At 38.5% G+C, this 13,169-nt stretch overlaps 2 protein-coding genes across 6 annotated transcripts; one reads left to right on the top strand and one right to left on the bottom strand.

Annotated features, from left to right (window-relative positions):
- Positions 1 to 351: 351 nt before the first annotated feature.
- Positions 352 to 7,325, bottom strand: anp32b (acidic (leucine-rich) nuclear phosphoprotein 32 family, member B). Of its 4 annotated transcripts, none has more exons than XM_051383793.1 (7): positions 6,621 to 7,325; positions 3,857 to 4,006; positions 3,640 to 3,762; positions 2,651 to 2,843; positions 2,436 to 2,560; positions 2,278 to 2,344; positions 352 to 1,029 (listed from the first exon to the last, which is right to left on the bottom strand). In XM_051383793.1, the coding sequence occupies exons 1-7, from the start codon at positions 6,672 to 6,674 to the stop codon at positions 950 to 952; spliced, it is 792 nt and encodes a 263-aa protein (XP_051239753.1). In that variant the 5' UTR covers positions 6,675 to 7,325; the 3' UTR covers positions 352 to 949. The 4 variants fall into 4 exon arrangements, with proteins under 4 accessions (XP_051239753.1, XP_051239752.1, XP_051239754.1 ...); XM_051383792.1 differs by having other exon boundaries at positions 352 to 1,032; positions 6,621 to 7,316; XM_051383794.1 differs by lacking the exon at positions 6,621 to 7,325 and adding an exon at positions 4,543 to 5,088 and having other exon boundaries at positions 352 to 1,032.
- A 1,845-nt stretch (positions 7,326 to 9,170) lies between these two features.
- On the top strand, positions 9,171 to 11,429 carry hemgn (hemogen). 2 transcript variants are annotated; one of them, XM_051383791.1, is made up of 4 exons: positions 9,171 to 9,339; positions 9,689 to 9,767; positions 10,232 to 10,833; positions 10,931 to 11,429. In XM_051383791.1, the coding sequence occupies exons 1-4, from the start codon at positions 9,276 to 9,278 to the stop codon at positions 11,041 to 11,043; spliced, it is 858 nt and encodes a 285-aa protein (XP_051239751.1). In that variant the 5' UTR covers positions 9,171 to 9,275; the 3' UTR covers positions 11,044 to 11,429. The 2 variants fall into 2 exon arrangements, with proteins under 2 accessions (XP_051239751.1, XP_051239750.1); XM_051383790.1 differs by having other exon boundaries at positions 9,689 to 9,779.
- The last annotated feature ends 1,740 nt before the right edge of the window (positions 11,430 to 13,169 follow it).

Below are 13,169 nucleotides of genomic sequence, written 5' to 3'. Positions count from 1 at the left end.
AACAGATGAACTTTTACAGAATGAAAACTGGATTTTGTCCCCCATTTCGTTTCGAGTCTCCACGTGGCAAGTATGGAGAAGAGTAGTCAATACAACAACTAATAGCTATTTCCACATACAAATTGGCATGTGAGTTTTGTATCAGGATAGACCTGTAAAAAACAAAAACTACGCCTGTCTTTTAAGATTAGCCTTTCCTGTGGACTGTCTACAGTCGCCATCAGTGCAGGGAACAAAATGAGAGCATAATGTCAGGGGTGGATGAGAAAAGTGGACCTTATGGTCATCATGTCATCCCTTTATCTCATTTTTGGACTCCAGAAAAGCAAGGCAGGACGAGAGAAAAGCACAAAATGTTAACATTTTATTTACAAAGGTTTTTTTTTGTCATACAGAAAGTAAAAATGTAGCTACAACCTTGATTTGTGCAACAGGCGGCCACACTAAAAATCATGGCTCGCTGGTTGCACAGCTGCTATAGCAATAATTTTATTGGGAAAAATAGGGAACAGAAAAAAAAATAAAATAAAGACAAAAAATGAGAAATAATAAACCCAACAACAAAAAATAATTCAACAAAATATTAAAAGCACAGACCCAAAACTAGATACCAGTCCCAAAGTCCTCACACGGGAATACATAAAGAGGGATCGACAGTGAAATTGTGGAATGCTGAGTGCTGGGCTGCCTGAGAACCTCGGGGGCCGTGGGGTGGGTGAGGTGGAGGGTGTTTGGTGGCTCTCAGTTCCATGGGAGGGGGGGAGAGAAAAAAGGGGGAGGGCAGCTCCCCTTGGCCCACCCATCCGGTACAGTCTTGCCCCATAAAAAGAGCTCAGAGCTGGGGGGGTAGACGTGGATTACAAAGGCGGTGCGAGTTATAGGAGGGCGGACGTTTGGGTTTGTGGGGGAGGAAGGGTAACTCGGTAGGCTCTCGTTTTCAATTTTGCTCTTAATCGTCGTCGTCATCGTCGTCGTCATCGTCCTCGTCCTCTGGGTCTCGCTTTCTCTTCTCTCCTTTGCCAGTTTCTGCTTCTGGGGACAAAGAGGAAATCATGCGTCACGTGGCGTTTCGGGTGCGAAGAACGCAAAACTTAAAACGTAGCACAACAACGAATATGAAGGGAATATTTTGTCAGCAGACACCAGAACTACGACTGAACTCGTAGTTTTGTACCTTAGTCGTGCAGGAATCACATTATGGAGGATTTTTACAATCTACATACAATATAATGTTTGTGTGTTACATATTTTACATATAACCAGGCTTACTTACATGTATTGAGTGTTAACTATTAAAAAACAACTTAAAAATTTCAGCATTATAAACTAGTGTGATCCTAAGGAGTGTGGGGCAGTGTTTAAAAATGGTCACTATCATGTTTTGCTGTCCCTACATGTTATAATGTTACACGATTAGGAGCTCAAAATAAACAGTGTCAGATATGCATCTTCAGTAGTGACATTTTTCAGGATTTAGCCGGCCCTTCTCACACTCACACACACACCTGTCAGGTTTCTATCATCCTCTGATTCACATTCTTATATAGTTTTTACTAGTAGCTGATCAAGTAAAGTGTCTTATATTAGTTATATTATGAATAGTCTGTAATGGGTAATCACTGAGGCAGCTGCTTGATAAGGCCCTGGGAACTTTTAGGACTCTCTCTGCACAGAGCTTCGTCTGTAAACAGAATCCAGAGTATGTGTCGTATTATTACTGATATCAAGTTTTAGTAGTCATTGTCAAATCCACAACGGCACCCATATAAAATATATGTACTCAATGTTCTATGCAAATATTTACTTTATTAAAATCTGTAGCTTATGTACAAATAAAATATAAAATCTGAAGGACCTTGTCCCTACTACGCCATCCTGCTTTCCAACTAATAGCCAAACTGCTTTGTTTCCAGCTGCAGTTTAAGTCTATTTGACTACTGACCTTTGCCCCCACACACACACACCACACTTTAATAGCAGGCAATATATGACACTGTGTACCGCGTAGAATCATTTTGCATACTCACTTTTAATACTTATGAGTACACACAAATGGAAATAAATTTAGAATAAGGGCTTGTGCGGAATTCATACAAAGATTTTGGAAGTTGCTCCTGAAGTACAAGGCAGCATCGGCCTTGTGGGGAGTTGTAATGGGAAGAGAGATCAAGGTAATGTTGTGACGGAGTTATAGTTTGAACTACGTTGAGCTCTGGATTTTGATGCAGTTTTTTGATAGGTGAAAGGGTGTGTTGTAACAAATGTAATGCCACATACCGTCATCATCTTCATCTTCATCCTCATCCTCTTCATCGACTTCCCCATCCTGACCGAAATCTTCCTCCTTGGTAAACAAAAATTCACATGTTAAAAACAGACACTCTTTTATAGTCAAATAATAATCCTATCAAGCTTTTTTTGTGTGTGTGTGTTACCTCATCTTCTCCGCTGACCTCATCATCATCCTCTTCTCCTTCTACCTCCTCTTCATCTTCCTCATCATCCTCTTCCTCGTCAAAGTCCTCCTCCTCTCCATCCTCGTCTTCCTCCTCCTCTCCCTCTGTAACCACAACCAAAGTCGAGTCATGCTGTGACCACAAGTCCAACACTTAATGATATCATGACACCGGGAACCGGAAGAACTTCTTACCTTCATCTTCATCATCATCTACGCCGTCTCCGTCCACCTCTCCGTCGGAGTCGGAGGCTTCCCTGTCCTCCATGTCATAGCCATCCAGGTAGGTGAGCTGGGGTAGCAGCTTGAACACGCTCTCTCTGTAGTCATTCAGGTTTGTCACTTCACAGTTAAACAGGTCCAAACTCTTCAGGTTATCCAGCTTTTTCTGTAGATCAAACGCTGTGATTAGAAACTGCTGCTGAACTGCTGTCATGTGTTGCGTTAAGGACACTTACATGCCAATGTGTGTATTCTGTGCATACGGTTGGGTGATATGTACTATAAAGTACAGTTTATACAGAGTTGATTGTGCCTTTAATATATCTGGTTGTATTGGGATTTAGATTTAGAAGAGGTTTCCATCAATGTGCTGGAAACTTTATGGATTACACAAAAAATACTTTTGCATCTTGTTATTTTATCAATAAAGCTCAAATTTCTCAGCCTCAAATGTCTGGAAAATCTACTAGATCATAAAATACAATGCAATTGTTTACACCCTTAACTAGAATCCTGAATGTGTTTTTCTCCTATACACTTTTGTTATGAACGTTCAATAATTATTTGACATATAAATTGTTATCAAATACATGTGCTATTGATACGGAGGCTATCTCCAGTATATTACTAAGTGTAACAACAAATAGTTAGAATATAAACATCCAAATAGAGAAAAGCAGTGCTGAAATTATAAATGTGTATATATTGTTTGTACGGTGTGGGTTGAGTTCAACAGCTAATGTACTGTAATCACATTTACATTATAATTAATACAGCTGTGTGCATAACAAGATTTAGTATAAATATTCAAAGTCCACTTAGAAAAACATTTTGCATTAACAGGAGATAAAAACAACAAAAAAGCACAATGTCGGCACCAACCTCAGACTACGTATCCACATTGTGTAGGCATGCAGATGGGTGTGTGTGTGTGTGGGTGCATACGTGTGGTGAATGCATACCAATGGTTCCAATGTGCTGATGTCTTTCAATTTGTTGCCACTCAGATTTAGATGTGTGAGGTTGGGTAGTTTCTCTGCTAAAACATCAAGGCCGCCGCTGATTCTGTTGTCACTCAACTCCAGCTGAAAGATGGTAGAAGGATATATTATCTTAGCCGATAACTCAATTCAGACACATTGTACATTGCAGGTACGACGGTGAAACATCACGCTTTACCTTTTTGAGTTTTCCTAGTTTAGGCAGGTTGGAGACTGAGATTAAGCCAACGTTTATCAAACTGAGGAACTCCAGGTTGACAAACTCAGCTGTGAGGCCTTCGATTTTTCCTTCAACTGATCGACAATTGTCAAGGACAAGTTCTCGTACCTGAAATATAGAAAAAAGTATATAATATCACATTAAAATAAATGTAACCTTCACTGTTTTATGCATTTAGTCCATCTATGTTACCTACTACTGACCCATTATTAAAATGTAATCTAAAACTCATCAAATTTACAATAATATTGTCACAAACTATCTTCTCTAAAAAAACAAAACAATGTGAATTCTGTAAGCTAAATCATGGAGAGAAAACAAGCCTGCAAACAATATCACCATAATGCGTTTTAATAGTGGATGTTGTTCAGCAAAACTGCCCTTTTTTTTTTTTTACTTTGTGTAAAATAACTTAAAAAAATAAAAATAAAAACATTTTAAGAGTTGCTGTAAAATATTAGAACAACAAGTCTGAAGGCGGAGTTAGTTTGAGGCAGTTAAAGCTAACACTGGTTGCGCAAGTCAGCGTTGGACAAAAAAACGTTGCAAAAAAAGTTGTTGTCAACCGTCAAAGATCACGATTTCTCAAGTTAAAAACCCCCGAAATGGATACTGTGTCTCCGCCTAAAAACACTTGGAGTCACCGTGTGCTCCATCTATCCCGGCACGACAGTTAATGAAGTGATTTCTATTGAAACGAGGAAGAGCCAAAGCGGTAGCTTCCCATGGCCTGGCTGATGCAGTCACTAATGACAAATGCAATGATTTTTCGGTGTGCTAGCTTGCTACAAGGCTAGCCATTGCCCCTTTTAAACGCTGCCGTGCGGTAGAGGAGCAGCTAGAGAGGTCTGTCTGCCCGCCATTAGCCAACCCAACAGCAACGGAAAGGATTGCGAATACACCCTTAGTAAAGATTTTCTTTTTTTCTCTCTCTCTCTCTCCGTAAAACCAGCTTTCATTGGGGAAGTGGAATATGCTTTGTCGTCGAGCGAACGACCGTTATTGCCAGTTTGTCACAGGGCACTACAACGTTTTCAGGTCGAAGGAAATATATTGAGAACGGAAATTTAGTAAAAAAAAACAAAGATGGAGACAGTTCCTTTCTCCCAGAGCTTCAAAGACGACAGAATGACAACATGGCGATTCCTGAGATACAGTATGCAGCTCTCTGAACACTTCGATGGCAAACAAAACATGGTGTTTAGAAGTAGTACTTATTCTTACTTAAACATTATTTACGGGTTGTTTTTTTTCGATGTTAAATTCGGTTTCTTTTTTTTTATTATTTCCTGCATGAGTCGAGAGGAAACGCCGACCGTCGAGTGTTTGGCTGCCCACGCATCAAGCGCGGTGCACCGGATCTCCGTGTCATTCAAGCAGGCTGGCTCTGTTAATGGAGCCGCTTCTTTTGGCCAACACACATTTTGATTTCGTAGTAGTTTTTGAGCAAAACAAAAAAAAAGAAAAACAGTGTCTAGATGGAGCTTTTTATTTACAACAGGGACAGAAAGAACCGTTGTGTTTTTGATGTTTTCAAGTGTACAGGCTTGGATATATTTTGTTGTCTTTGAGCAAAAAAAAAAAAAAAAAAAAAAAAAAAGGGGGGTAGCGAAGGGGGTAATATGGCGGGAACAAAAATACTAAGTTAGATGGGCTGCTGTTGTCTGAATGATTGACTCTGAACCATCTGATTTCCAGATTTCATTAAATAAGTATGCAATGTTTAGACGAGCAGATGCAACGATATGAAAGGGCAACGTAGCTGCTACACAAGTGTGCAAGCTGTTTTTTTAAGGGGGAATTAAAACCGCTGCACACTCCCTTTTTAAAAACTTACACAGGCTTTAAACCCCCCTTTATCTTTTTTAAAGGATTTACAGAATAGTTGGCTATTTGATGTGTGTGTGTGAGCTTGAAAATGTGAACTGGTTGAGAGTAACACAGGCTTTCTTTTTGTTGTAATGGTCAAGCTATGGATGACTCGTGAATCAAGTGACTGTTTTTTTTTTTTTTGTTGTCGCTGCTGAATCTGGCCATTTGATATTAACTACAGAAATTTAACTCGTTTAACTTAACATGTAACCAACATTTAATATTTATTTATTTTTTAAAATATTTTCTATTTTGTTGCACGATCGCCTGGGAGTTGTAAAGAGCATTTATAATAATAATAATATATATTTATTGGGGGAAAAAAAGGAAAAAAAAAAAAAAAGCCCCCCATTTTAGCAGTTATGCTAGCAGCAAACATGGCTTCCAAGGTCTGTATAAAATAAACCACTCTGTGAATGCGGCGCAAGGGGGGACATCTCCTAATATATCAGCGTAAAAAGAAGTTTACTAATTGTGCTACAACGGTGGAGTCGAGCTGAATCGTGTGTGCACCACTGACCACGGAGGCTGCGAAACGGTTAAAGCACTGCAATAATGCCAGCAAGCTGAGGAATCGCCGTTTCAAAGTAACGATTGAATATAGCTTTTCTCGTCTCGTTGCCCCTGTACGCCCAAATCCACAACAGTATAAAAGGATTAAGCTTGTTGTGTTGCGAGTGTTTTCCGCCCTATTATAAACGAGAAACATAATCTAAAGCCCATGTGGTCACCATTACGTTAGCCACACAGGTCACTCGCAAAGCCAAAAAAAAAAAAAAAAAAAAGTAGCAAGCTGGCTAACAAGGCTAGCCAGAAAACTAAGGGTTGGTTTTAAAAAAGCACGACTCACATCAGACGGTGTCCTGTTTCTTAGCTCCAAGTGGATCCTCTTTTTCATGTCCATCGTGCCCTATGAAAGTTAAACTTTTCTCTCTTGGGTTTTGGTGGGATCTTCAGTCCAAAGGCAGAGATGCCCTAATGGAGGGAGAATATAGGACTGTATAATGAACTGAGCCAAACGCTAAGTTAGTCGGAGAGAGGAGAAACCATGGAGGGAAACGGGACTGAAACAAAATATATGCTCAACAGCGCCATCTGCGTCCAGAACCGCCCATCGCCTCCACAAAGGCATTGCAGTCACAAAACATGACGCTGCCCCGAAACAGTGCTATGGTGCAATTTATTTCTGCAAAGGAAAGTACTGTACTGTGTTAAGTGGAGACAAGAGGCTTTTTGACGATATAAAATCACTTTTTTATTAAATGAAGGAGTGCAGGATACACGTGTAGAGTGTACTCAAAACTGCATTCAACCAATTAGACGTCGTTAAAGTAGGTCATATGGTGAGCTTTGTTTGTCTGCTTAACTTAATAAAGTTTCATAGCTTTTAAAGCGTGCTCCACGTGCTATATTTAACTTTATGTTGTTATTGTTTTCATTTTCGGCGTGTAAGAAAGGTAAAATATGTAAAATCATCAGGAAACATCTTGTTTTGAATGTTACTCAAACCTGTTGCCCACCAAAGCTTAAAAAAAAAAAAAAAACTGCTTTGTTAGATTAAATTGTGATTAAGTTGTAAAAGCTTGTGACAGTTTCCATCAATAAACTGCATAATGGATAAATTGTGTTTGTGCTTTTTTGGTTCATAAATGCCAGATTCCTTTAACCCGAGAAAGGAGGGTGTGTTTGGTTTGCAGTAAAGAGAGCATTGTATATGCATATGGTGAGTAAGGCACCCCCTCTAACCCAACCCACCCCCCTTTACTTCCTGAGACGCCACAGCCCTCAAGAAGAAGTCTACTGAGAATCAATTGTTGATTTTTAAAAAAAATAAAATAAGAATATAAATCCATTATATGTGGGATTTTTGTAAAAATTATATGTATATATTTTTTATGTCTAGTCTGAAAGATTTAACACAGATTACTTATTCTCAAGGCTATAACGCTGTATAACCACTGTTCAGTGCACATTATCCAAATAATCTATATTTTCTCTGGTGCAAGTTGCCCATACAAAGCATATATATGCATATAATGTTATTATTAAAATCAGTGTTTGGTAGTTGAAAAGGCACACCAGAAGATGGCAGTGTAATATCTACTCTGACATTCCTCAAACTTGAGTTTCATTGTGCAACAGTAGGGGTGTGTGAATGAGTGGCAGGCTTTTCTGCTTCTGGCTCAAACAGTAATGCAGATAATTGTCGGTCATTTGGAAAGACGTGTGTGTCTGACTTTTAACCAGCTGTTGAGTTGAACTGTGTGCAGCACTGACAGGAGGAGGTGCTGCTGATTGTCTTAAATATTCAAAGTAGTTTTGGGATGTGTGTGTCTGTTTTTGTTTAGATTTAACATAAGGAGGTTATAATACGTTGCACTGTCTGTCCTTGCAAGGGCATAGTTTCCACAGCAACCTGTTTGCATCAATAAAATCTTATCGATAAAGAAAATACTGCATGAACTCAGACAGTAATTTAGATTACAGTTCTCTTACCATAATCTTAGGGCAAAGTGTGTGAATTGCAAGAAGCTCCTTCAGTGCAGACGTGAGTGAATTTAACCAAGAGACCTTAAACATTTCCTCTACAGTGCCGGAGGCAATTGGCAGTTGAGTGTTATTTACTCTACGCTGGACAGCTTCTTTCTCTGAATGGCTCAAACACACACATCAGGGCTCCATGTGCTGTGAGAAGATTGAGAACACACCCCAACTGCGCAGCTCCCCATCTGTGAGATAAGATGGGTATGCCCCAGCCGAAGACAGGATTTCTTGCTTCATCTAATAGCTTTTCAACATTGTAGTCTCACCCAGAGCGCTCATAACACATTCGATTTATTTAGGGGGGGAAAAAAGACAGATTTTAGCATTAATAAAAATGTGCTTTTTAGTATTGAGTATTATTTATGCAGAAAGCAACATGTAGGGCTTTGGAATATTGGCTTATTTATATTCAGAACTTAATTTAACTCATTAGCTGTGTTGTACTCCTCCATCAATATCAGGCAATTTAGACACTGAATAATTGTCTAAATTCAGTCAAAATATACTTTTACCATTGCTTAGCAACCGCTGCCTTTTTAGCTTTACTATCGACTGCTTGCTGATGGTAAACATGCATACAAAACAGAAGAATCCCTTTTTATTTCCCAGTATTTTCATTAGTTTAATTAAACCAGCATTTAACACACTGTTTTTATTTTATTTTTTGGTCTAATAAACCTACTTCTATATGTATTTCCTCATATACCACATTCATATTTTATCACACACTGCCCACACACAACTTGCTCCAGTCTCTTTTTTTCCTATGTGACTGCTGTGCCAACTCCTCCAGCTTTACAAATATGATAAGACCAAAGCTGCAAGAACTCTTCCAGCATATGGTAATGGTTAACCAGATAATTCATTTAGGGGTGGGAATAGAAAACAGTCAGAAGTTATTCTGTCTTCTGTGTGTTTGCCCGCCGTCAATGAGTTGCATTCATTCATAGCAGGACTCAGAATGGAGGAGACGTTGCAACAAGAGAAACAAGAGTCGGAATATAAAAATCCCAACGAGGATCAAGGTTAACCTTTTTACATTTCTTCTTCTCTTCTTTTGAAATTACTTACTTAAACATTTCCACTCTAGAAGGTTGAGTGAGGTAGTTATTCATGTGCATACAGTGTAGAGTCTTAAGGTCAACTCAGACCAACATTTAAGCTGCGTTACTGCAAATAAGAGACAAGTTTAGTCCATCTGTGTAATTGTATTTTAAAGCTCAGAGTGAAAAAAAAACATGTCTGTCTATAAACCACATCTTTATATGCTATCAGTTGCTCACACTTGTCATGTGTAAAAATGCTGCTCTGCATATCTTATTTTATACCGCCTTTGTTAGACTGGTTTCTCTGAATGGGTTTTTTGTCTTATAGGTGGGATCCGTCGCCGATTGAGGGACAGGGATCTTCTCAGGAAGAGAAAGGCTGAAGCTGAAGAGAAGGAAACTAACCAGTGGGTCTTTGGGTAAATTTATAGAAAAGCACAGTTAATGTTGCAGTTTTAGCATTTACAGCTATGTTTACTTTAAGTTACCATCAGGGGTTTTGCAGTAAAGACAAACTCTACAAATCCAAGTGCTTATATACCAGTGTAATGATGGATTAAATAATTGTTTTGATGCAATGGAGAGTAAATTTGAGCATCAGTTAGAGAGGTTTAGTGGGGTTTTATTCACAACACTTGCATTATAAAACACTGTACTTCACAATGTGACAACATTATCAGCTGCTTATCACTCCTCTGCTTTATATTGAATGTGGAGCAAGAGGAAACCAAAGGTTGCTCTGGTGTTTCTATTGACGCCCCAGATCCAGGTCAAGGACTTTGTACTATTAGCTTTGCAAAAGTATCACAAAGAGCTTATACCAACGTCCACTGTTGCTGAGTTTGATTACAATTGTTGTACTGTATTTCAGGGTGGAGAGTCAGAGGAAAAGACCGAGGGCTGAGGACAGGAGCGGTGCAAAGAAGAAAGGGAGGCCCAGAAAGACTGAACCCAAACCGGAGGTATCTGCCATTCAGCAAGAGGCAGCACCGCCTCAGGAAGGTCCTGCAGTAGTGGTGGTGCCTGAACCCACTGAGGTCACCCTAGATCAAACAGCAAGTTCTCTATCACCCTTACTTACGGTGGAATCAAAACCAGCATCTGTCCTTGCTGCCCCTGCTCCTCTGCCACTGTTTGGCTCCATCCAGAGCGCAGTCTTTGCTCCTACTCTGACTCCTCCAGCTCCAGTTAACCTGGCTCCAGCCCTTTTTTCACCTTCAGTTCCTGCCCAAGTTCCCGCCAAAGATCTAGATACGGCTCCAGTCCCCGTCCAAGATTTGGCTCCAGCTCCAGATGCTGCTCCAGTCCCCACCTCTGATCCAGCTGCAGCTCCTTCTGCAGCTCCTCCCCAGGTGGATCCCTTCTACATAGGGTCACAAGGCAGTAAAGCCCTTGACCAGGTCCTGATTGAGGACTTGGGCCCGGATGAGGAGCAAGAAATCCCTGTACCTCAAGACAAAAGAGCTGATGAAGGTAATAAAAAGGAAATTTAGACTTCTAGATTTAGACTTACCTGCCTGGTTGAAAAGTTCTAAAACTAATTGTATCCTATCTGTGTGTTTTTTTCTAGATTTGAGTGGGACAGCGTCGATTAACGTACCTGAACAAAGCAAAATGTTCTCAGTTCCCACCTTCCCACAGCCGCCTCCTCCACAAGAATACTTCCCAGGAAATTCATTCTAATTTTCTAAAACACACATTACAGATACTGCCTCAGTTCAGAACACGCAAGCCAGACTTCATCTTTTTTGGCCACAGTTTGTATCTGACTATTGTTTTGGTTAGTGTGCAGCCTGTTGAGGTTGAAGAGAATAAACATGTTGAGCATATGCATCGCTTATTTGCCAAATGTATGATTTCAAACCTGTATGCTTATTTATTCTGGTTTGTGCTTCACGGACAAGCTCATGAATTTTATTTTGTATTTTGCATTTAGTAAACAGCAAATTTTGCCTGCTTTTATTTAAAAGTAAATGGTATAAATCACTGGTAATTATGTATTTGTAATTGTGGATTTATTTGAATTTTGTAAAAGTTGTTTTTCACCTAATAAAATAACCTGCTTACAATCGTCTGGGTGTGGTCATCATTATCTGCATCATTCAGACATAAGATATGATCAAAAAATTAAATATAAGAGATTTCCTTCAAATTAGTTAATAGATTTTGATCCCTCTATTTACTGTGTTACAAAATGTAACCGTCAATAGTAGTAACTATGGCCAAATGTTACTTGGATTATGTATATACAGCACATTTATTGCACTCTAACTGATAAGTATATAAAACTCTAACAATAAACCATTTTTAAAGTTCTGGTCATTGAAATTAAAAAGTATATGTCATTATTGTCTCCAGTGAACATAATATCTGCACACTTGTATTTAATTTATGCCTTGTTTGTTGCCTGTGGTACACCTGGCTCTACTTTTTCTGCCTACTCTTATTGTGCTAGTTGTACTTTCCTTAATACTATACAGAGGTGGAAGACGTATATATATATACATATCTACCACAATGTAAAATTACCCCATTACAACAAAAAGTCCTGAATTCAAATGAGTAATATCAGCAACATATTTTTCAACATCAGAATCAAATATAAAAAGCAGAGCTTCTACAGCAGAATGGTCACAGTCAGTGTAATGTTATTATACATTATATTATTAGATTATGCATTAGCAGGTAACAGTGAAAAATAATCCAGTAAAAGACTTGCATTCAAACTTTACTTGTAAGTATTATCACCAATAATTTACTTAAGTGGCAAAGGTAAAAGTACTCATTCTGCAGAAGTGGTCCCTGTCAGTGTTTTACTATTATATGATGTTTTTGAAATGATATTACTTCTGAGTCAATGTGTATGTCGAATTTCACTGCTGTATATACTGTTAGGTAGTTTAATCAAATATGTTCGTAGTGTCACTGTCCTGTGAGAACCACGTTTATTTCTTAACCAATAGAGGAACACGTAATCAGTTTATAAGGACAGATTCAATTTAACATAACCAAATTTGGACATACATGGCTTTCCCTGGACAGGAAGGGTATGAAAAAGAAATTTAAAGAAGTAAATATTAGGGATGCACGATAAATATTATGACAGATAAATTATCGTCCGATAATAGGAAATGTATATTATTATAAATTATCAAGATAATTAAATTACAGCCAATAAATTGTCGGTTGATATTAATAATCATTTAGTTGGAATTCTTATGCAAAACGATTGATAGACTTTATCTTCAGTTAGAACAGGATATTAAATCATCCATCTTTGCTCACTACAGCTGATCCTTTCTTAAGCTCAAGTGTGTAAAAACTACAGGTTATAAACATTTTTTAAATACAATAATGCTATAATGATCTGTCATCTTATCGGTATCGACCATGAGAAGCTGGCACATATTGGTTATCGTATCGGCTGGAAAAAAGAAAAATCCTAATTGTGCATACCTAGTAATCGTATCGGCTGGAAAAAAGAAAAATCCTAATTGTGCATACCTAGTAAATATATCTGTCAGACAAAATGCAGCTGAGTAAGAAGTACAATATTTGCCTCTGAGATGTAGTGGGTGGAAATACTCAAGAAGAAGTAACTCTAATTAAATAGTGAATTTGTACAGTACTTGAGTAAACACCCCCCCATTCCACCACTGGGGGGTATGCAGCATTTTAATGTCATAGCTGGTGAGGTGGAACTATTTTATTCTGTTTAATCTATAACATTGCATTTTCTATTATATCAGATTATCCTATTTTTTTGTAACGTCATGTCAAGTAAATAATAATATTTGAGTTGTTGATTG

Source organism: Dicentrarchus labrax, unplaced genomic scaffold (assembly GCF_905237075.1).
Source record: "Dicentrarchus labrax unplaced genomic scaffold, dlabrax2021, whole genome shotgun sequence".
Taxonomy (NCBI): domain Eukaryota; kingdom Metazoa; phylum Chordata; class Actinopteri; family Moronidae; genus Dicentrarchus; species Dicentrarchus labrax.
The sequence above is the reverse complement of the archived record's forward strand: the minus strand, read 5'-3'. Positions and strand labels throughout refer to the sequence as shown.

Bases quoted from the DNA above. Each gene is read 5' to 3' on its own strand.
- hemgn (XM_051383790.1), top strand. From the start codon at position 9,276: ATGGAGGAGACGTTGCAACAAGAGAAACAAGAGTCGGAATATAAAAAT. The intron at 9,340-9,688 runs GTTAACCTTTTT...TTTGTCTTATAG, and splicing joins AAATCCCAACGAGGATCAAG to GTGGGATCCGTCGCCGATTG. The intron at 10,834-10,930 runs GTAATAAAAAGG...GTTTTTTTCTAG, and splicing joins AGACAAAAGAGCTGATGAAG to ATTTGAGTGGGACAGCGTCG.
- anp32b (XM_051383792.1), bottom strand. From the start codon at position 6,674: ATGGACATGAAAAAGAGGATCCACTTGGAGCTAAGAAACAGGACACCG. The intron at 3,763-3,856 runs GTAAAGCGTGAT...ACCATCTTTCAG, and splicing joins AACTAGGAAAACTCAAAAAG to CTGGAGTTGAGTGACAACAG. The intron at 1,033-2,277 runs GTATGTGGCATT...CTTTGTCCCCAG, and splicing joins TGAAGATGAAGATGATGACG to AAGCAGAAACTGGCAAAGGA.